Genomic DNA, 25,033 nt, shown 5'->3' on the forward strand with positions numbered 1-25,033 from the left:
CCAAACAGACAATCTCCGCACTGTGGACCCGATACAACAACACCAACATAGTTGACGACAGACCAAGGTCAAGAAGACCAAGGGTGACAACCCAAGCACAAGATCGATACATCCGGCTGCGACACCTCCGAGACCGCACTACCACAGCCACGTCTACAACCACACAGATCCCTGGGGTACGCAGATCAAACGGTACGCAACAGACTGAGGCAGGCTGGACTTTTTGCACGAAGACATGTTCGACGTCATGTATTGACCCCACGTCATCTGGAGGACCGTCTGCTTTGGTCCCAACAGAGGGTTAGATGGGCACGTGCAAGGTGGAGAAATGTACTGTTTACTGACGAGTCCCGTTTCCTACTCACACGTGCTGATGAGCGCGCAAGTGTCTACAGACGTCGGGGTGAACGTTACGCCCCCAACTGTGTGCAGCAGGTTGTCCCAATTGGCGGCGGGAGTGTCATGGTATGGGCCGGAATTCATCACGGTGGTAGGACGCCTCTCGTGCACGTGGCAGGTGCATTGACAGGTGTGCGTTACAGAGACTTGATCCTACAGCCTTACGTTGTTCCTCACGTCAACGTTCATGGCGAACAGTTCCAGCAGGACTACGCTCGACCGCATATTGCACGTGTTTGTCAGGACTTCTTACAGCACAACAACGTCCAGACATTACCTTGGCCAGCCCGGTCACCAGATTTGTCCCCGATTAAGCATCTGTGGGACGAGTTGGATCGACGCGTTCGCAGAAGGAATCCACCGCCCCAAACACTTCCGGCGCTTCTTGATGCACTTCAGCATGAATGGCAGCACATACAACAGCGTCTTATTGACAACTTGATTGCATCAATGGGTCGTCGGTGTCAAGCGGTGATTGATGCACGTGGTGGGCATAACCGATACTGACATTTTATGTTTCCTATTTTGAAACAATCGCATTATATTACATTTTTAAAGTCAGTGTCAAGTTTCTTTTTTTGAAGAGTATAGTTAATGGTCGGTCCATACTACATAACGAAGCTGGCATGAGGTCAACTCTACTTGTACTTTCTGATATTAATAAACGCCATATATGTATATGTACAGAGCTATAGTGTTTATACTTGCTGTGAGTACATCTTTAAGCTTTAGATATGATGTGTCTTAAATTCGAACTTTACATGATCGATAGCGAACCCTCCCGGTATTGTTTCAAAAATGACAATATCTATAACTTCTTATATTCTAATTTGTGAGGGCCAGTATGAAACAAATTTGTTTAAGTAGCAGGTTAGGCACCCTACCACAGTTCAGTGGATTTGCCTCCCTTCCACCAGAGTGTGTGGGTAATCGCAAACCGATCACGTGACGCAAGTGACTTCATCCATTTGTGTCCAACTCGTGTTATTCCGGGACAAGCCGAATAGCGACTCGTGTCCTTCTCGTGCCCATTTTTGCGAGCGGGTTCTGTCTTAGCGCAAACCTACATACCTAAAACAATTGTCAACTCGTTGTGTGATGGTTCACATATATTTCCCCATATATCATATATATTTCAGATGGAATTTAAAGCACGTCGGGACATGCGGAATTATTACAGTATGATTGAACATTTTTAACTGCGTCTTTGGTTTATTTTAAGATGCAAGACATATGTAAAATCAAAAAATATTTTTTAGGGATTCTTTGACCGTAGAACTTGAAATCATACGCGCATTCTGATTGGTGTGTCGTATTTTCGCACCTAACATTCATCGATAGGGGACGAGTCTTCTTGCAGGTGACGGAAAGGGGCGAGTGGTGACTTCATCATACCTCTTCACGAGTAAACCATCAAGCAGCCACCAGCACATCTCATGGGCAACAGATTATTTATGATCTTAGGGTAATTTCTTGTCCGTACGTTTGGTAAGAAAAAATATATCAGGCAGGAGATCAAGGAAGCGGAAGATCCAAGCATCCAGTGACCGGAAATCATCACGAGTCAACAAATCACCGATCTAAGTTGTCAGCCCGGCGATGCAGACAACATGGCGTCAACTACTGTCCCTTGGTCGTCGCAGCCCTTCGACACGAGGAATGGATCAGGTGATGCATTACCTCATGCTTTCGATACTGATTCACGATCTCATGTAATGATAGGCTGACATACCCCAAATATCCCACTAGTACAGTCAGTAAATAGCACAGTCAGTAAATCACTATTCACACGCTTTCGCATCTGTTGCCATTGACAACGATACGCCTCACATGCCTAATGCTTAGATTGCATGCACTTGTGACCATAGGGTGGCTTTGTCAACTGACAACATTGGTTTTTATCCCACAACCAATAAGGGATAAAATACATAATGGAGAATATGTGGAGCACATGCTTAAATATGTACACACAATTAGATTGACCGCTAGCAGGGGCCAGGGATGGCCAAATTTCGATAAGCAGTTTAGGTTGCGCATGGGTAGATCCACGGACAAGTCATGGGGCACAATCAACGCGGAATTGTGGATGCTATTCCTGAATATCACTCCCCAACCTGTGAACCGTAGTTTCACCACTTGCAAGCAGGCTTCACAATCCCCAACTGCAAGCACCTTAAAAGTTGTTTGGGGGGATGGGGGGGTGGGGGGATTTCTATGACCCTGGTAAATTTTGTCGCAGGCAACATTGCCGCTTTCTCCATGTTTGTTATCAGGGTGGTGGCAGCCACCTTTTCCCAAAGTGCCGATTAAACTAAGCAGTTACAGGGAATCAACCAACCCAAGATGTTAATACATTTCAGTTTCGCAACAGAAATTTCCCAAAACGTGCAAGCATTGAGCCACACACCTATCAAAGTAGATAACATATCAGCATACCTGGAGTCCATTGTTAACCGATGCCAGTATTTTTCATTGTAGTTTCACGGTAGGATTTCATTTACATTACACAGGCCCTAGAGAGGCCATTTAGTTTGTAATAACCTAAAATCCCCTCAAGATGCCAATATGGAACAAAATGTACAACGGAAACCTTCCAATGATGTACAATTAGGCCGAATGGCGGGTCCACATCATAACCCAACTTTACCAAACCTGAAGCTCTCTCCTATTGGAATCGTTCCAAAGAAAGAAGTAGACGAGTACCGCCTCATCCACCACTTATTGTATCCAGACGTATGTTGGTGAATGATTTCATCAACCCAAGCCTTTGTTCAGTAACCTATTCATCCATTGACGATGCAATTTTGATTATTCAGCAGCTTGGACCGGGGGTATACTCAACAAAGGCCGACATCAAAAGCGCTTTCCAGGTATACATAGTGCATCCTCATGATTTTCACTTACTAGCAACAAAATTCTTACATAAATTTCATGTCGACAAAGCATTACCATTTGGGTGCAGTATAAATTGCTCAATATTTGAAAAATATTCAACCTTCATCCAGTGGATAGTTCGAACAAAGTTAAATTCTCAAGGTGAATTAATGCAATACAAGTCTGAATGTCAGTTATGTCTGTCTAAGTTATAAGCAACATGCGACGAACTCGGAATGCCAATAGCCAGTCACAAAACAGTAACACCGACACCATTAATCAGCATCAGTTGAATATCTCATTGGTTCACTGATGGTAGGGCCATTCCCATCGACAGAGCTTTCTTGCGGAGATCCATTGATTCGATTTGTGGTATTAAGAAGCCCCTTCATAAAGTTAGGGTAACTAGGAATATGAAAGATGATTTTCAGAATTGGCTTTCACTCCTGGACAATCATAATGGAACGTCATTATTCCTGGATCAATTCTGGATTACCAATGAAGCATTACAACTCTACACAGACAGATTTGGAGCATACTTTCATGGACGCTGGACCAAATGTTCATGGCCACAACATTGGAGCACTTTAGGCCTAACACGAAACATCACACAGCTGGAATTCTTCCCAGTCCATGTTGCGGCTAACATTTGAGCTGATGACCTCAGCGTCAAAAAGTTATTAATAAACAGTGATAACCAAGCAATTGTTGCCATACTGAACAAGAAGTCAATTAAATGTAAGAATACTATGCAGTTTGTAAGGCAGTTTGTTCTTCATTATCTCAACATAACTTTATTAGTCAGAGGTCAGTATTTACCTGGTTTTAAAAACAGCATTGCAGATTCCTTATCTCGTTTGGATCTCCAGACGTTTCGTAAGCTGAAACCAGAAGCAAGATCCACCCTCACACCAGGACCCAAGAATCTGTGACTTATCTAAAATCCGAACCCTTTATTTCAATAAAAGCATCAGTGTCGAGCAATACGCAACACAACTTTGCAAATACCTCTCATCTGGCCTGCGCCGGTAGATGATATGAAGGCCTTTGCAAGCTCAACTATAGCTCAGCATCTCTCAGCTCTTGGCAGAAAAATTAATAGCTGGTTCGATCCTACTGAAAACATTTTTAGTTCCGAAATGCATGCAGGGATACAGAAATACAGCAGCTCTGGTGTCGACGCCTGACGCAAGACACCCAATCACAAATGACACGTTGAAGAGGCTGCTCAGTGCCCTCTAGGCTATTTGTATATCAGGTTATGAAGCTTGTCTGAAGTCTGTACTGAATTATTAGTCCATGGATGTACATCTAATTCTATCCTTATAATAGGCAAGTGCAGATTAACTTCATTACATCTTAGGACGCCGGTCTTAAAATGTCTGTCACCTAGAAATTATTTTAATATAATATTCATTACCTTAGAGACTTGTGCAAGCCTATTTCTAATAGTAAATGATACATCCGAAAACATCTATGAAAATGTATATATCCTTAATCCTTTCTTCTTTAATCCTTTAAAAGACATATCATCAAGCATATGAGCAATTATAAAAGATGAGGAAATATTAAACGTCCTTGGAAATTCGCGACAGAATGAATTTGCAGTAGCCTATATTTATTGGATTAATGGATTATTAGAGAACTAAGGGAAATAATGAGCTGATTGTTTCTGGATTCATTCGATTGACACGTTTCCAAATGTGTCTCTGATTTTGCACTTCCTGACACCCCGATGCTAGCACACCAGACTGCTGATTAATCCAATTAGATGTGACTTCAGATAATCCTTACAAATGGTAAGTACAAACAGTTTGATAGTTCACATAAACAGACCATTCTTCCACCCATCCAAGTGTCCTTCAATTTTCAATTGATGCAGCAGTGATAGTCGAAAATGCCTTTTTTAAACTTAATAATGATGTTATTAAGTTTTAAAGGACCTTGCCGACTGTATTTACACAACAAAGTTTAACCTTATCAGAAGATTCTTTCTTTGGTTGTCGTAGGAGGCGACAAACGGGATCGAATGGTCAGGCTGGCTGATGAGTTGGTTGATGCGAGTCATCGTATCCCAATTGTGTGGATCGATGCTCATGTCAATCACTGGATTGTCTGGTCCAGATTTGATTATTTACAGACCGCCGTCATATAGCTGGAAATTAGCTGAGTGCGGCGTTAAACAACATACAAACAAGATTTTTTCACACTTTCGATGCAAAATGTACAGTTTGTGTAATGTCACATTGTCGTTACGGTACACTGTGGTCTTATGATGGCAAAAATTGCAAGAGAAGAATATGATTAGAATAGAAATATCATCTGAGAGAGAGAGTAAGCTAACAGTGGCAGTCAATGAAATCGATGATGCCATTTCAACAAAGGCCGTTGTTTACACACAGAATCGATAAACTGTGATATAGCGTACTCATTAAGTTATACGCACGTCCGTGGTTTCAACTGCTGTCGTTGCACGTGGTTAAGTAGAACAATGATTCATTGGTAAATAAGATAAATGACGAGCTAAAAATAAATGTGTCCCAAAGTTCAGTCTGGTATCATCCACAACGTTAGATATTCTGTAAGGACGACAACGGCGTCATTCCCAAGCTATGAAAGCCTGTTTCTTCTTTATCATGCTTATATATATGGACGTCACCGGATCCCTTAGCATAGGTAAGTAAAGTTAACATTGAAAGCTTCCTTTCTGGTTTTTAAACGGTGGTTTGTTACATCTTACCCAGTATATATTTTTATAAAAACATAATGGTGAGTGGGATGGTGCATGGGAGTTGTATGGTTTTACGGCGCTTTTCGCAATATTGCCGTAACATCAACTTGCCAAAAGTAACATCGTGTCACCTCTTCTTCCTCTTCTTAGAGTGTCAACATAAGACTGCATGGCTACTCATTATAAACTGGTGTTTTCCTTGATAATTGCTTATATTCCAATTCATACTCCTGTGTGGTCCTGTTTATCCACATTATTCCACGTTAGAATGTTTAGTTTTGTATAGATGGTCTTGATAAAATAATTTTTATCCTGTCTGGAAGGGGAAAAAAATCTGAGAGGGAGAATAAATCCCTAGTACGAAACAAACGCTGCTTACGACTCTATGAAAGTCACACAAACGCTGCTTACGACTCTATGAAAGTCACGTTAAACAACACTAGTTAACCTTAGCTGAATCGTTCAGATGTTGTTTTTTTTTTTCATTTCTTTTACAATGGCAGACAGAAACATGTCGGCAAGATTAGCTCGTTGTTGAGGCTCGTGATATAAAACCTGACGCGGGAAGCTGCAGCACATTATAATTATTTCAATGGTATGGGCCATTTTAATATCCCAGAATCCATGTAGTGAGCTTGATGAGAACATGATAACCATGGGATGTCCCACAGTCCCTGAACGCACGGGTATACGATGTAGCCAAAGTGAGGCTAAAGTGCAGGCTGGTCAGTACAACCAACAATCCAGGATTTGATGGCTTTTTGCATAATATAACGATTACATAATAAATAGTCTTTATCATCCAAAACTGGCCCCCACAGGAGATATCGCTTGGGTTGAGATCAAGCTATATCTACATTGTACATATCGCTGCAATGAAACTGCATCACAATGCTTTGCAGACCATTGTGATGTCACTGGTTACCATGATCGATGTCACAATCAAATGACATCACTAATGGCTCTGCTACTAAAGCTGTTAGCAGTACTTTTTAACACTTAAGACACTGCTTAATACTGTCTACAAACTGAAAAGGTTGGAAGAATGATGTTGGATGATAAATAAAATCCCACCATCGTGTCTTTTGACATCAAATATATCAACACTCGTTGATAAAAGTGGAAAAACACCTCGGCAAGCCTGTGAGTTTTTCCATTTTTATCAACTCGTGTTGATATATTTGATATCACTCGCGTGAGTTTCTCCATTTATTATTATTTTGACATATAGTTATTGTTGAATAACGACGTATAAGGAGTAACACATACTAAGTGTAACACGCAACAAGGATAACATTGTGTAACCATGTAACCATACTTTACCATGTGACATATAATGGCAACTGTCATTATTCAAAAGAGTCTGTAGGCCATCGGCCCATATCACATAAAATTACAGAGAGACAACATATTCTGTCCAGTCAAATCATTTATAACTTATAGTGTTATACTCATACATAGGAATCTGATTTGACAGTGATGCATTCTTTGGTGACATGAGTAAATTGAATTTACAAACAGACGGGTGAACATGAAAATTTGAAGGCAAGTAATTACATGTGATTGAATGGTATTTTTTACAGACAAGAAGCAAATGATATTCATCCGCAATATAACCTTCTTTACATAATATACACAATCTTTCATTTCTTGGTTGTATATGCCTGTTTCTATTCTTAGTTGTGCGAACTGCATCTGTGCCTTGCTAAACTGCGCTTAAATTGTGAAAAGTTTTTAGATATAACTTCATGACAAATATTACTTTTTAAAGAGGACAGGTATGTGTTTTTTTTAGCTTTTTGAAGATCGTTCCGCCAATTTTTGCTCATATGAGGACTTTAATCGAAAAGTAAATTCCGAAATAAATGTTTTCCAATTCCCAATAGATTGCTGTTTCCAAATATTTCCAAAATCTTTAGAAAATAAAATAGTCTTTATCCTAGATACCAAATTTACTTTACCGTTTTAAGTAGCTAGTAACAACATTTTAATAGCATTTTTAACATCGAGTGAATCAGGTAAATTAATTATGCGGCATCAGTATTTTACAGCACGTTTTATGGTATATTTAAATTGTGGAATCTACCCCATTCACCCCGTACCCTACGACTTAGAGTTTGAGAGTTAACACGGCAATCAATTTCTTCAGTTTCTATAAAATTTTGCAGACCTCAGATTTCACAACCATTAAATATAATCAAATTTTTTTTAGAAAAAATTACTCCAATATATTAATAAATGAAGCACATTCCAACAGAACTCCACGATAAAACCATTTGTCATATGTCGATAGCTTAATCAATGCAAGAACTCTTTTCAACTAAGTTGACAGATTATATTTATGTCAAAAACCCTCTATAACATCTATAGGAGACCAATAACTGTATCAGAAATGTCGCATCATTGGCGAACAAAAGAAGGAGTGTACAAATTCTGTAATAAAGTTGTATACCATGACTACAAGACGTTTCTATGTCATTAGCAAGCTTATTAAAGAACATAGAAAGTAAAAGAGGGCTAAATATACACCACTGTCCCAAGGGGCATTCGAAAGTGTCTCATACAACATTAATTGGATTTGACACGTGCCTTGTAGTATTTCTTCATGCGGTACAAAAAATTGCAACACGTATTACGATAACTGATCCTGAATTCAATTATAACTTTACAGCTTAAACATACTGCACAATCCCGTTTAAAGACATATTGTGTCAAACTAAGAACGTCATATATGGCATTGAATCTACCCTTTGTGGATTGAATTATTTTGGAGAGGAACAGAAATTATCGACACGAGTGAGACAGCATAGATCGGGCATTTCCAATTGTTTCTACCTCATTTCAATTATAAAAATCACTCCATCCTATACATGAAAGTTAAGATATTAGATAAATTATACCATCCATCTCATTTCCTTCAATGCAGTCGACCTTTTAGAATGTTAAGAGAAAACCATTGGATTCGATTGTTGTGTACAGCAATGCCACAAGGATGTAATGGGGAAAAAAAGATCCTGGCAGGCTTTCCAACCAACGAGCTGCCAAGGTCAATGTATTGAGGATGTTTCCGGCACCCCAAAGACGTCGAAACAGCCGTGGTCAAAAGAAGGGACGAAAGCCAAATGATGCCATTTATTTCGAAAATGTGTTGCCTCACCTCCAGGAACCAATGGAACTGCTCACAGTAAAAACAAGACTATACTCATTGTGTCATTGAAAGAAATAAAACGACTCCAGCATATTTTGCTGATGGGTGGGTCTGCAAACAGTAAGACCCATAGTATCGACTAGAGAGTATATTTATTGATATCGCTTTGAAACGTTTGGCCAAACCAGAAACAGACTCCACTTAATCAGACAAAGACCGCATGCGCTTGAATTTGAATTCTGCAAACAAGGGAATTGTTGCTTTAAATTTAAGCACCATTTTCAGACAAAAATCAGCTTCACAAAATGTCCCCAGAAATATAAATTCCAGGAGCAACCAACAATTTCATATTCTAAACGAACACTATTCCATCAAGGTTGGTTAAATTACAGGAACGTGTTGCAGATCACTACTTGTGTCAGTAAACTGCTATCAGTAGGTCATATAACCACAGGTGACTTCTCTATTGTTGACAATAACAACCTTCGTCAGTTAGTCTCTAGACTAACCATCATCCTGAATACAATCAAATTTGGGGGTAAGACATTTAGGCAAGAAGTAGGCATCCCCATATGCACCCAATTGTGCTCGCCTTCTTGCTGATCTGTTCCATTATGCATATGAAACGGGATATCTGCTCGGATTGGCAAAGTCAAAACAAGGTAATTTGGGCAAGAAGTTTTACTGAAGCTTCAGGCATATCGATGATCTGATCTCGTTCAAAAACTATCAAATAGCCAATTCCCTTCAGCTGATATAACCACCTGAACTAGAAATAGGGGAGACCCTTGACACCGCCTCATCTATTTCATATTTAGATTTAAGCAAAAAGATTCATTGTGACAAAACACTCTCCACAAGACTGTATGACAAAAGGGATGACTTCAACTTTCCAATAGTCAACTTTCCCTTCATGTCGAGCAATAGTCCAGCAGCCAGCCTTTGGTGTTTACTTTTGAGATACAATCGAGCATTTTGAGATACAATCGAGAAAGCTCTTTCTACCAAAGTTTCAAACAGCCTGGTTCACTGGTTTTGCTGCGCTGGGGCTACACTGACCCAGGCAAGGACTACACGATGGACATGACATGTATTTACTATAGAGTGAAATGTAAACAATGACACACACCCGATTTTCAACAGTGATATGTGCGTTGATATTTCGTGTCAGCTCACTGTTGTCACGAAATCGTATGCATAATACATGGAAGTAAACGACCACGTCAATGAAATACCGTTAGCATGATTATTTTAGCAAACTTGATGAAGCAAATGTCGCCGATTGTGCCGCGTTTTCCCCCATTGTGAAATGGTGATTTAGCGGAATTATCGAACGCCAAATATCCGTAATAATGGTGTTTCATGATAGGGTCTGTCGTTGATATTTGGCTTCTGGATTTTATTCACCTGAAAAGCCATTTATTTGGCATTTGTTTTCTTATACCTCAATGAAATTAATCATAAATAGATCTGATAACTTTGGAAACATATAGGATTAATTTCAATCTTATGTATCTGAACTATGCGTGTGCTTGTAAGAATGTCGGGGCTAAGTAGGATAACAATAAAGAGTAGGTTCATAAGTTTTGATTAATTTGGTACAGTGGTATACACATCCATGAGTATTCTATATGATGCAATATAGCCACGGGGGAACCCATGTATAGAACGCCATAAAGAAGTGTACCATTATTATTCAAAAATAGTTATGATTATAATCATCAGGTTAGATGAAATACCTGTGTACGAAATTATCTACAAATAAACTACACAATAAAAGAAATTCAGTAACATTATTGTTTAAGCATAGGGAAAACAACCAGTATGGTCATGATGGTAATACATAACATTAAAGGTGCACGGAAATTGTAATACTATCCGTGTACTTTCCACTATTTATTTGTGAACTGTTTCACTACGGGTGATTATTAACCGGTACCAATGAAAACTGTCTTGACTATGAGTACCATAGTTTTGGGAGCTCTAAGACAGTATCAAAGCATGTACTGACATTATTGAGAGGCATGACATACAAGTAGATCTGACAGAAGTAACAAATCACTTACATGTTTTAGGATGTAATCATTTATTCAGCCAGTGGTAAAATGATGTATTTGAATCTGATTCTGCTTTCAATTCAAGAGAATTTATGCTGTACTTGTTGACCAATTTTGCATTGTAATTTACATACTTACAAGTTCCAGAACTGATTATGTTATTTTTGTGCTTTTGCTTTTATTCCGGACATCGTATACATCAGCTTTGAGACCGCCTCCGTTGTCTAGTGGTAGAGAATCCGCCCGGAGAGCGGAAGATCCGGGGTTCGATGCCCGGCCGCGCCATACCAAAAGACGTAAAAATATGGTACTTGTTGTTACCCTGTCTGGCGCTCGGCATTAAGGGGCTAAAACAAGGACTGGTCGGCTCGGAGTCAGTATACTGTGTCTGAGTGGGATATTCATGTTAAACTGCGGAATGGTATCTCCGTGAGCTAGCACTATAAATCGGCATCAGTCCGGACTAGTACAAGCAGCCACACAAACACACACACGTACATGCACGTCGCTATATAAGTGCAATATTCTTGGACGCGTCGTTAAACCCCATTTCACCTCACCATCAGCTTTGATTGTTTTTAGATTGTTCAATTTGTAAACCTCTTTGGAGTTAATGTAGATTGGTCAGTAGATACATCTTAAATTACAATTATTTTTAATTTGCTTGAAAGTTATGGTTATTTGCTACTTGCATGTGTGTTCCGTAGAATGCATTATTTGAATTTTTATAATATATAATATATATCATCATAACTTGGTGACAACCCAATCTCCCCCACCCCAAATATCATGTTTATGACAATAGACAGATGGTAACATTATTGAATTTTAACAACTGCTTTGCCTTTTGCCAAATATGTCTGATAAACTACAGCCCTTGAAACTGTGTGTTTCACACACATATTCCTCTGGTTGTCTTGACAAAATCATTGGCCACTTTCAGGACAAATTGTTTGGGTGTCTGGATCTCAAACAAGGCAATGGTATCTAGTAGAATTTCATGGCATAGTGATTTTCCATTTCAACAAGAAAACCTGCCAATTGTGTAATTTATAATGAAGTTTCAACTAATAAATGCCAAATAAATGACTTTTCATGTGAATATATTGCAGAGTATGTAGATATTGTATCTTAAACAATTAAAAAATACTCGGGTCTCTAGCTATAATCAGTGAATTCGAGTTTATCGCCACTTATAACAATTATCACGACATTCTAGCCCGATGTCATGCAAGTCTTAGACGTTTCCGACCCATGATCGATGTAGGGTGTCTAAGTCATTCGCGAAACATATGTATCCATCGTTACAGGGTCGCTTATGTTACTTGCTTTCTGAAAATATACATGATACAATCCGCAATGTCAAGAGGGATGTCTGAATTACCAGGCGAGGCACTGTACTCGCATGCTCCAAACTTCAACACCTCTAGCGTATACATTCTTGTTCACCAGCTCCATAATCTTGTCCTCCCACTCTCTTATTGTCCTTCCTTTAGTTATTAACTCTATTTATTTTTTGCCCACTCACTATTTACACAGCCTTGCAGAATTACGTTTTTAGCCTCTCCATGATCTCCTGATCGCGGTTTCGAATGTGAGATCTGCCCACACATTACCCGAGCTCATGGTTTCACACAGTCTGTAAACGTTTACGACATGCGTAGTTTCTCGCTTCCACTTCACTCCCAATTTAAACTGAGGTGCCTTTATTTTTTCAAAGCTGCGTTCTCACACATTTCACTCACTCATACAAACTCTCGAGTGAGCATAACAAAGCAATACATTTTATTTGTTATATTGTTCTCTTTATATATAGGTATATTTGGCTACAACGCACATGACGAAATCGAATTGCACACTTCACAAGACTTTTTAAAAGAGAATATCACCTTCATCAACATTTCGCTTGGCTTCCCCTTTCAACTGGCTCAAGGCGGTGAGTATCTGATATAATCACGGGTGACAACGCTGGGGCAGGTTACCTCAAGTTTTCGTGAACACCTGGTATCGTCACTAATTGATAGCAGTTCATAAACACATGCTTTTGATATAATCGGAATGGTAAAATGGACTCTGCTTTAATCAAATACTTCTCATAATTATGGAAATGGCTTTGTCGCTATTATAATATCACTATTCGTGTTTTATAAAGTTTTAGTTTTATTAATATTTTTTTTCCATATCTCCCTCTCCATATGGGGGGTGGGTGGGGGGCACGGTCGTCCTCCCACATTAAGCTGACACGCCGCGATATAAATGTAATACTGTTAAAAGCGGCGTTAAACCCACCTCACTCACTCCAACCATATGATCTCGGGGAAAAAATCAAAAGGTTTGAATAGTTACCTACTTCGAAATGAAATTATGTATTGCATATTATATCCTGCATCCTTTGGGCGGTCGGGTAGCCTAGTGGTTAAAGCGTTCGCTCGTCACGCCGAAGACCCGGGTTCGATTCCTGACATGGGTACAATGTCTGAAGCCCATTTCTGGTGTCCCCCGCCGTGATATTGCTGGAATATTGCTAAAAGCGGCGTAAAACCATACTCACTCACTCACTCCTGCATCCTTTACTATCGTTATAAATATAGAGATAATTTACAAATAAATAGACACGGCAAAGCGCCAAACAGTAAGAATAACCAACTGCGAATCTCAGTCTATCATTCTGGAGAAAAATTCCGCACATTGTGTAAAAGACATGACACTTTGCATGCAGAGTCTGTTTTCAAGATTATGCTCAGATATGGGGCCAAACAAAACTCAATATGATCGCCATTACCAATGGACACCACCGGGGAACAGAATCACGTTAGAATGTGTGGAAATAGAATCTTTATAAGCATTAAGATATTGGATACTCCTTTATTGCATATACACGCCGTTTCAAGGCGACTCTTTTCCTCTTTATCAGGATAGTAGAAAAAATCTACACCTCAATGCCTGTATAAACATTTTCCAGACTCTAACTGGAAATGTGTGAACGGTAAACATACTTGTGTACGTATATTTTAGTTTTTAATCATGTAAAAGAGCTTTCTGAGCTATTATTGATTATCATGGCATAATAATAAGTATTACCGTACGTATTCTAATCGATGGTTATTAACTACTTTACAGTTACAAAGCGTTTGATACAAGACCAACATGTGCTTCTGGTCCCTGAAAACATGTGCAATACAATGGTTTCCAATTTCAATCAACAACGACTGGAAAAGTCTATAATATGTTTCCGGTCAAGCTCCCCAGATCTGCCGTCGAAACCAAACTACTACCTCCCTATACAGCAGTTTAGATCTGGCATCTGTCACTTGTTGCAACATCTTCGATGGTCACAGATTCACATATTTGCAGAGGATAATGATGGTACGTATCAGTCAATGTCATTGTTATCTTGCTTCTTCGATAATGATTTAAGTACTGCAGGATGGCAATATGTTTCTTTCAGTCATTTAGCCATACCTCTTTTCTAATGATGGCATAACCTGTTACATCGCGTTTCAGGATTGGTAACTTTTCTACAACAATTCAATGGAATGGAAATGTTTCAAACAATTTCGCTATTTGCTAATTCTAAGATTGATTTCTATTATGATTGATTTCTATTATTCATATAATAATGATTTTATTTACACAATAAGCTTCATTGGCTTTGACCACGGCCCTGAAAGCAAATGGGATAACCAGTTCCTCAACCCTGTTCAACTCGTCCAGTAGCCCAGATCTACAGACCATGTTATGGAGAGTTTTAGGTAGTGTGTATCCTTGGCACATTATGGTACTAGGTAGGCAAGAGGCAGTGCATCATCTTCTCAAAGAGGTACAGTAGACCACAAACACAAATACCAGTAACGTAAAACCAGCGTGTCACTATTTGTAGGAAAATATCTGTAGTTGTTTGACTGCTTATTGTGTTATTGAGTTGCCATACAGCGTTGTCCGTCGAAAACCGCCTTATGTTTTTGAACTCCCACGGTATTATGATCAAAAGCTGAAACGGTCTATGCATGATCAAAGTACAAGCGTCTCTATAATGTCGTCATCCTCAAATTACATGCCGGAGAGCACTTTATCTTGTGCTCTTTTGCAAATACTTTTTGGCCTTGATACCGATCACGATGGGTGCTTCAGGCCCACTAATTTCACAAACCTGGTTTCATTGTTGTGAAGTTGAATGATATATCAGTTGTTAATCGCTTCTGTATTGTGATATAGGAATTGAATATGACTATCCGTAAAGCGCTGACGCTTATGACTAAAAAAATGACCACACTGACCATCACTCTGACATGCATGCATTATTCTGGAAACTTTTTTTTTAATGTGAAGTAGATGTGAATTTGCCAACGTCATCACTCTTTGGTCTTGAAACAGAGTCCTTAAATATAGTGATGCATTTGCCTATGGGGAATGTAGTTTTGGTTACCGCATGGATAAGGTAATGGATGGAGCATCAAGGTCTTATTCGATCTCCAGTCATACCAAATGCAGCTAACAGATAGTACTTGTTGTGGCGTGGCATCTTAAACATATGAATATCCATTCATTGTCGTCTCTCCAGTAATATTGTGGCTACACTCAATAACGTGCAATTGGTCATTCCAGGCTAATGCATTCGATGTACGTCACGGGCGTCGAACCGACCTGCGATCCGCTTCCTCGTGGCTGGTGGTGATGTCAGAAATAAATCTGGGGGTGTTCCAGAACGATAGCTGGCTCGACAACATCGCCGTCGTGACATTGCCTGTTGTCAACATCCGTCATGTCATAAACGCAAACGTAATAAGAAAAAAATCAATTCTAATTTTGACACCATTTGTTGATTTCCCCCCTTGGAAGAAATTAACTCACGTGTTCTACCATTGGAACGACCATTACTGCATATGGCATGGGAATTAGTCCATGGTCCGACATATGCTACATAACTGTTGATTGGATTGATGATTTTTCTCATCACAAGGATGATTTAGGATTGCAAAGAGTATGAAAATAGGAAGCTCAATATGGCGAGGCAATTTTTAAAATGTTCTCCTGAAAGGTTAAACAAACGAGATGGAACGTTCTGGTCGATACGGCGAACATGGATAAACAACTTTTCCAGGCATTTTAATGTCAACGTATGATGTCACACACTCTCGCCCTGCCAAGCACTTCTTTTGCGAGAGATGTTTCATGTAACAAACAATTGCAAGTCTCATGTTTCATTCTTAGTTCGAGTATTAACAAATAATTATATTATACATATGATGTGCAATGTATACATGTCTTTTCAGAATCCAATTGAAGACCACACAGGCGAAATTTTTACTCTCATGTACAGAAAACATGGCCGGGAGTTTGAGCACATTGGACGATTTCATGTCAATGGAACTGTTGATGTAAACAACAACATTTTTCCTAATACTCACCATGGTTTGAACAGGAGGCCTTTTCTTACCTCAACACTTCGGGTAAATGAGTTTATCAGTTTTTGTGTGTGAGATTTATAAAAGCACAAACGAAATATTGGGAACATTGATGTTAACTGATTTTTTTTTCAAAACGACGTTTCTAGTTCATGAATGTTCCATTGAGATACGCCATCATTTGGTTTTGTATTGACGTCGTCCTGTCTCCAGGTCATACGTTTTTGAAAAGATTCACGCCGTCGGGATTTGTTGACTCGCAATCAGCAAAGTCGCCAAGCTTAACCATCCAATGCATGAAGTCGCTTCGTACGAGAAGCATAGATTGCCGTGGACCAATTCTTACCAGGAATTGTCAAGGAAGCGTAGCCATATAAATGACATGATCCAACACGAACCTAAATTACTGTACACTAAATAAAGAGAATCACCATAGAGGTGAATATCCGGAAAGATGTGACAGTATGGACAAAGATAAAATTGTCAAGCTTATTCTCATAGGACAGACAAATACGTACAGAGTTATTGCTGGTTTGATTAAATATTTTCTTTGTTTCAGTGGGCCCCATACACATACATCCGAAATGAGTCAGGAAGGATTGTGTTTGAGGGAATATGTATCGACATCCTGAAAGAACTCTCCATTGTTATGAACTTCACGTATGCCTAATCTGTACTTTCAAACAGTTGGATGTTATAAGTGTTGCCACTCAGTATTGGTCTAAAATGGCATAATGGAAGGATTACATTGATCACATGAGTTATTGATAACTTCTCTACTTTCGTTTATTCCGGTGGGACAAGGGCATCAAATATTGCCCATTCGTTAAGTCCTCATTTAACGTCATGCAAACATCAATATTACCACATCACAACAAGAGATCAATGAATATGTGTCTATTTGCAACGTAATGTAACATATTTTGGTATGTCTATCTATCATCCACATCTGTACAAATATATCACGTTAACATAACACACAATTTTAGTTTTAAGATGATTTTTCCTCCTGATTTGGAATGGGGAGAAAAAAAGAGTGATGGCACGTGGACGGGTCTTGTAGGACAAATCGAAAGAAAGGTATGTTTTTTTGGTCTATATATATATATATATATATATATACATACATACATACATACAAACATACATACATACATACATATTCATTACTCGCTCGTAATATTTGATAACAGCTTAACAGTTTAATTATTTTTGAGAATTTGGATGTTATGATTAGATTACTCAGTGATTCTTTCATAAATCACTCACACGAAAATTCATGCAAACTGTTGTATCTCTACTTTATAAATTGCATTATGTTCTTCAGGAGATTGATATGACCGTAGCACCTCTTGGCCAAGCTTTTGAGAGAAGGAAAGTAATGGACTTCAGTTACCCAATAGGTTATGACATCGGCGCTGGCGTGTACCGCCTACCAGACCTAGAAGCTTCAAGATGGCAGCTCTACCTCCAGCCATTATCGTTATATGTCCATCTTTGCCTTGTCATATCATTCCTGTTGCTGATCCTACTTTTGTATACAACGCGTCACTGTCCGATGGCCACTAGAGCAGGAGAGGACGTGTCGGACACGTGGCTCCTAGTGTTTGGTTTGATGATACGACAAAGTAAGGAAGTGTCCATTTAATGTTCCTTTCATTAGTTTTAACTTTAAAGATCAAGACTTCAAGACAAACATTTTTTACTTGAAAAGAGAAGGGAATTCAGGGAATGTTTAGTTCAGACCAACAATACTCGTTTTCGAGCAGTCTGGTTAACAATTGTTTTCGTGGTAAAACACGGGGCCTTATTACATTTTGAAAGCTTTTTGGGGACAGATTATTTTTCTTCAGTAACCCATGCCTGCTATAAACACTCATCCCTTGCAATGTTTTTTTTATCATAATTAATGACAATTTGATGTTTTCTTTCAGGTCTTTCTGTAAATCAGATGAGGGCCTCTAGTAACATCCTTTTCAGTTTTATCTGTGTGTTTGGGGCGATAACAAGTGCCATCTACTGCAGCAATATGATAGCTTTTTTCACGGTTTCAAAGCAAATGGTACCGTTCTCAACCTCAGAGGAAATGGTACAACAAAACACTTACAAGTGGGGTACACTCGGTGGATCTCTGTGGAGCGATTCATTTAGCGTACGTGTTGTACCTTTACACTTTCGTGTCATGGATTTTCATGTAACCATTCGTGTATTTTTATTTCATGTTGAATTGGATCGTTATTATTTGTTTGTAAACACCTCCTAATTATAGCTCAACACTTGATAATCTTCGTGAAAGAGGGCCTACGGCAACTGATACTTACTGTCAGAGCCAACAACAATGATTTGTTGTATGTGGTTAATCTCGCACCGAGGTATATTGCATTAAAAGACAATTCAGTGATCGACATCATGAGCATCGACCCTCGCAGTTGGGAAACGATGGGATCAACCAGGTCACCGAGCTTGACCACCCGATCCATTCAGACGCCACATAGACAAGCACAGGCTACTGGGGACCTATAATCTTACCTGAAATTCCCACAGGTGCTGACCACCTGGTCATTTTGGTCGCCTCATAGACAAGCACAGTTGCTGTGGGCCTATTTCAATTGTTTCAAAAACATGGCCTTTGGCCTTGCTGTCAACCACTAGTTTCCATGACTCAGGCATAATTCTTTACAAGCCATCGTGGAATATTGCCTCTCATCCGTCTTATGATGCTGTGTTTTGGTTCCAGAAAACTCTTTAATATGAATGCTATTATTATCCAGGTTTCCAAAGTCCCGGTTCATCAAAGCTTTTGGCAAAGTGTCGTAAACTTCAATAAAAGTGACTCGGATGTACTCCATGCCTCCGAGCTGGTGCACAAGAGGAAGGTGTTGGCGGGAAAATATGTCTTTGTAGTTGAATCTGACATACTTAAGATATGGCTGCAAGATGACTGTTCATTGAAGATGATTCCAGACGTAGGTTTCCCTATGCAATACGCCCTTGGTCTACCATTGCATTCACCATATACAAAGCCGGTTTCGGATTGGTAAGAGTTTTATATATTGGTTTCTCTGAATGCTACAATGACTACCGATATACAAAAATCCAATACATGTTCATGCACATAAACTATTGAATGTTTAGGGCTACGACATGCACTCAATACGCATACGAAGTTTAGACGACTTTCAGTGATAGCAACCTAGCAAAATACTCTTTTAATTCCTCTGAATATGTTATTTGTTAAAAATGAAACAATTCGTTAAAGGGGCTTAATACATACACAGTTTTCCCCCAATTACAACTCCATGAACATACATTTCTTTCAGGTTAATAACCTTCTCCGAAAGAGGCCTGTATGATGTGTGGAGACGAAAATGGATGCGAGAAGATGATTCTTGCTCAAAGCAGCGCGAGATGAAAGGCAAAACTGTCACAGTCATCGACTTACAAGGTTCATTTATTGTCCTTGGAATTGGAAGTTTTATGGCCGTTGTGTCATTGATGAGCGAGATTTGGTGGGCACGTGTCAGGGATAGCAAGAGAAACTAACTTGACTGAGACGTGCATATTTGTGACACTTGTCAATGACATTCTCTCGAAGAAACAGGTGGTATGAGTAGAGACTTTCCTGCTTGCTGCTCATATTTAGAATTGAAACGTTTGGCCATCTACAGCTTCAGTGAGATTAAATAGGAATTGGTTTGCAAGAAAATATTCATACCAAAAGATGATATATAACAGGTGTTATCTGTATCATACTGGAATGTATAACAAAATATAATAAAATACCATGTACAATACCCTTGTTTATACATGTATAAGCGCTTTTGTGAATACATTGGCGCCTGAATTGTCATAGAGTGCCCCCCAGCTGTTAATATGCTTGTATCAGCGTCTTTCCGTTGATAAGCATGTGATCATCTAATGCTTTCATTCGTCGTTTTTGCCATAATACTACTGGCTAATCGACCAATGGCAATATACGTCTCAAAGGGCACATGTCTGTGTCAAAACCTTGACTGAGAATTGTTTTCCGGAAGATCGCCAGAATGGCTGCGTTTCCATTGTTTATAATGGTTGATTATTACCAAAAGCGTCGGGAAACATCACCCACACACTTGATTACATTTTCCACCCCGCAGTGCAAAATTCCCTGGTTATAATGTTATAATTGCTTCATTTTGAAACTTGGCAATGGAGTTAATGTTTTGGAGATATCCTAACTTCGATATCAACAATCTAATTGCATTGATCTCAGTTGTGTCCACAGCTAATCCCCTGAGCACTTGTCACATGTTACGAATGATTTGCTACTCATCTACAACAAGCATTCTACTAGAGTTAACATTGAGACCAAGAGTATTGCCCTTAGCGTAATACATTGTGATGTGTGTCAGGGGTTTTTGCATGTCGAGTTAACATTGAGACCAAGAGTATTGCCCTTAGCATAATACATTGTGATGTGTGTCAGGGGTTTTTGCATGTCGAGTTAACATTGAGACCAAGAGTATTGCCCTTAGCATAATACATTGTGATGTGTCTCAGGGGTTTTTGCATGTCGAGTTAACATTGAGAGCAAGAGTATTGCCCTTAGCATAATACATTGTGATGTGTCTCAGGTGTTTTTGCATGTCGAGTTAATATTGAGACCAAGATTATTGTCCTTTGCATAATACATTGTGATGTGTCTCAGAGGGTTATGCATGTCGCTGGAAGAGTGAAATAATCTTGAACGCGACGTTAACTATGGGAACCAATGGGAGATGAAAATGTGGCTGACAAGGATTTTTCTTGTGTAAATATATTACACCATCCCCAAAAGATTACCAGAAAATTTCATAAAAGTGTCTATTGTAGCATATGCGCATAATGGCATTTTGTGTTCTAAATCAGTATATGTGCACAGGTGAAACTGATTCAAAACTTTTCTACTGTTAAAAACTAAGGTAGAAGCATATTATCACAAAACACATGTCACCTCTGTCCTTTCTATGCCATATTCTTCATTGAGGAGGGTTTCACGTCCGTATCAACTCGGCTACATTAATAAATAGATAGGAACACTAGAATACCTAGCTACAAGATCATACACTCACTAATCACTGACCGAGTAGTTTAATTACACCACGACAGGTCAACCATCAGGAAGACTCTGACTTACTGTTAAAGGACAAACGGATCCCGTGGTCTTTACAGTTTGGTTAAATCGACAACACAATTGAAACTGTTGATATTCGGAAGATGATTAATCAGGAAGATTCTCGGATTCTAACACGAATTACGGACATTGGGCAGCCCGTGCCTCCAAAAACATACAATGCCAACACAATCCCATTGTAGATTTGTGTCTGATTGAATGACACGGCTATTTCTGTTAACCTTTGGTCTTTCAAGAACTTTCAAGAAGTGGATGGGTGAGACACCAAAAACAAGTTTCACATATCGAACCTGGTCTTCGGCTGTGAGGACCCAACACTTTAACCACTCGGCCATCCCCCACCCCTCATTCAGCTGAGAAACGCCAGCTCTGTTCAGATATAATCATAATACATGTTTGTTCCAGTGAAACATTCACCATCTTGTCTTTCGCTTAAAGGCGTTAGTCTTAGGTAAACCGGCTCGATAATAATTTATCTTAAATAAATGTTGGAAGCACATTCTGTGTTTTCTAGTCGCTAATTAGTTCCACGGGTTGTGTTGATTATTGAGTAAGAAGTAAATAAGATGCACAAAAATTAACATGTCGTATGAGTAATTCTACAACAAATCGTTATATTTGATTTGATTATTCTGGTCACACATTGAAGATTCAATTTGAGATATTTTACACATAATAATCGATGGATTCTGTCGCGTCCTAACTTCTTCCCTGGACGGAGATACATTTTATCTGTCTTGCTTAAAGATGAGAGAAGATTTTTACCGTGATATCTTGACAGTGGTAGCAGTATTCACATTGTCGTTCTCAAATGGTGAACATTCTTTAAGTACAAGAGGTAAGACTTGTACTTCTTTTTTTCATTGTTGTGTCTAATAGTAAAGATGCAATATATCTACAGCAGGATTAAAGTATTCCTGAATTCCCGAGCATCTCTTATACTTTGTCGTTAGGTTAAAACTACTGAGTACTTTTGCTGGTACGGCTATTTATTGATGTCAAACAGAATTAAAATGTGTACTATGAAATTGAAAGAGTGAGTACGGTTTCAATCCGTTATTCGAAAAAGAAATTATGTCCGGGACACGCCGACTTGACGGTACCTTGAGTGAGAAATCTTTGAGGGGATCCATGTCTTCAAAAATTATTTTCTGAGCGAAATCCATAAGCGTTGCTATGGTGCACTTTGAAACATAATCAGTGGGATTCTGATATTCGAACTCACGCTGATCGGTTCTGCAACGCCTGAGGGAAGGTAATTCTGAACAGCGGATTGCAGGCGTTAGACCACCTGGACATATTTACCCACCTACCTGTAGTTACAGAGACGTCGTGCTAACTACGTGTGAGTAGTGTATATGTATTACTCCTTAAATTGAAAGGTGGTGAGGTAAAATGGGGTGTAACGTCGCATCCAAGATTATTGCACATATATAGCGACGTGCATGCACGTGTGTGTGTGGCTGCTTGTACTAGTCCGGACTGATGCCGATATATAGTGCTAGCACACTGAGATACCATGCCGCAGTGTAACATGAATACCCCACTCAGACACAGTATACTGACTCCCAGCCGACCAGTCCTTGTTTTAGCCCTTTAATGCCGAGCGCCAGACAGGGTAACAACAAGTACCATCTTTTAACGTCATTTGGTATGACGCTCAATTGAAAGTAAACCATTCAGGCGGAATAGTAGTTGATGTTAACCCCTAGAATCTTCTATACCCTGTTTCTGTTATCTTACCGAGACAATCAATTGTTGCTCATTTCATCATCCACTGATTTGTTTCTGCTTCAATCGTCAACACGGCCACATCGGCGGCATATAATTGTTCACTACACTGGGGAGCAAAATAAACTGCACCTCTCAGTTGATTTTATCATATGTTATATATCTTAAGTAAGCGATAATCCAAAACATTAACTGTACTAGCGCTTAGTCACCACTCAAAGAATACGTCTACATACGTTTTTTTAAAAAAACCAATGATTTACAACTTTTAAAAATATAAAAAACATATCTCGGATAATACACATAATGTCAACAAGTCAAACATGGTAGGGGTCATGTGGTTGCAAGTGCATTTTACACAAAATTACCCAGTGCAGATTACTTTTTACAAAACTGTAGCAGAAATGAGTGATGGTTAAATAAAACCTAATCAAAACAACAGTTCTTTCAATTTTAAAATACATATATTATAAAATATGTGAGGTAACATGAAGTTCCACATCGCGTTCAAGATTATCGGCATTATACACGTGTTTGTGTGCGTGCGTGCGTGCGTGCGTGCGTGTGTGTGTGTGTGCCCGGACAATTGTCACTTTGATAGTGCTAGCCGACTGAATTACTAAGGGTACAGGGAGAACATATGAACCCCAATCCGTGTCGATCGGCCCTTTCTCTGTCCCACTAATGCCGAGCACAAGGCTGCATAACTTCAAAATTAATCTTTTAACGTTTTTGGTCATGACACGCCGAACCGGGGCTCGGACCATCTACGTTCTATTCTCCGGGCAGGCAGACGCTTCCAAATATTCAGTTATGTCATGACATGTCTGCTTGGTGTGGGATGAAAGTGGTCAAGGGCGTGTACCACTTTGATGAAGCCAACGAGTCCGTGTATGGCGCTGATAAACCAAGAAACACAATAAGGGTTTGTCTCGTTACTTTGAATATTTTCTCGTTAATTGAAGTTTATCTTTAAAAAATAGAAATTTCGGGGTTTTTTCTCGCTGCTTTGCTTTTTTTCGCGTTACTTCACATATTTTCTCGTAATTTCGATTACTCTCTCGTTATTTCAAGTTTATTTCAAAATCTTGATTTTTGTTTTTCTGACATTTTTTTCGAAATTACGCGATTTTTTCGTTACTTCGATTATTTTCGCGTTATTTCAATTATTTTCTCGAAATTTCGCGTTTTGGAAATAAACTTGAAATTACGAGAGAAAAACTCGGAGAAACGAGAAACTAATCGCAATAAATTTGACAATTCGAGAAAATAAACAAATAATTGAAATAACGAGACATTTCGTTTTACAAATAGATATATATGCTACCAAAGTGGCAGCATTAGGATTTCGTATGAATGACGTTAGTTGTCAGAAGTAAATGCTATTTCAGAGCTGGAATGCAATAGCCACGGATCTGGGTCCGGAGGAGGTCCCAGTAACTCACACAACGGACCAGACTATCAGGAGTCCTCGCATGGTGATGATACCGCCCAGCTTCCAAGTTGTCAGGTTGATGAAAATGACGTTGACTGCAG

General features: G+C 39.2%; 1 protein-coding gene and 1 pseudogene across 1 annotated transcript; both read left to right on the forward strand.

The window, feature by feature from the left end:
• The first annotated feature begins 2,009 nt into the window (after positions 1 to 2,009).
• On the forward strand, positions 2,010 to 2,749 carry LOC139443805 (uncharacterized; annotated as a pseudogene).
• Positions 2,750 to 17,950: 15,201 nt separating this feature from the next.
• On the forward strand, positions 17,951 to 20,157 carry LOC139443806 (glutamate receptor ionotropic, kainate 2-like). The gene is made up of 4 exons (XM_071224719.1): positions 17,951 to 18,242; positions 18,549 to 18,766; positions 19,386 to 19,651; positions 19,935 to 20,157. The coding sequence occupies exons 1-4, from the start codon at positions 17,951 to 17,953 to the stop codon at positions 20,155 to 20,157; spliced, it is 999 nt and encodes a 332-aa protein (XP_071080820.1).
• Positions 20,158 to 25,033: the final 4,876 nt, after the last annotated feature.

The sequence above is a fragment of the Haliotis cracherodii genome, unplaced genomic scaffold (assembly GCF_022045235.1).
Source record: "Haliotis cracherodii isolate W230 unplaced genomic scaffold, xgHalCrac1.p SCAF_5, whole genome shotgun sequence".
Taxonomy (NCBI): domain Eukaryota; kingdom Metazoa; phylum Mollusca; class Gastropoda; order Lepetellida; family Haliotidae; genus Haliotis; species Haliotis cracherodii.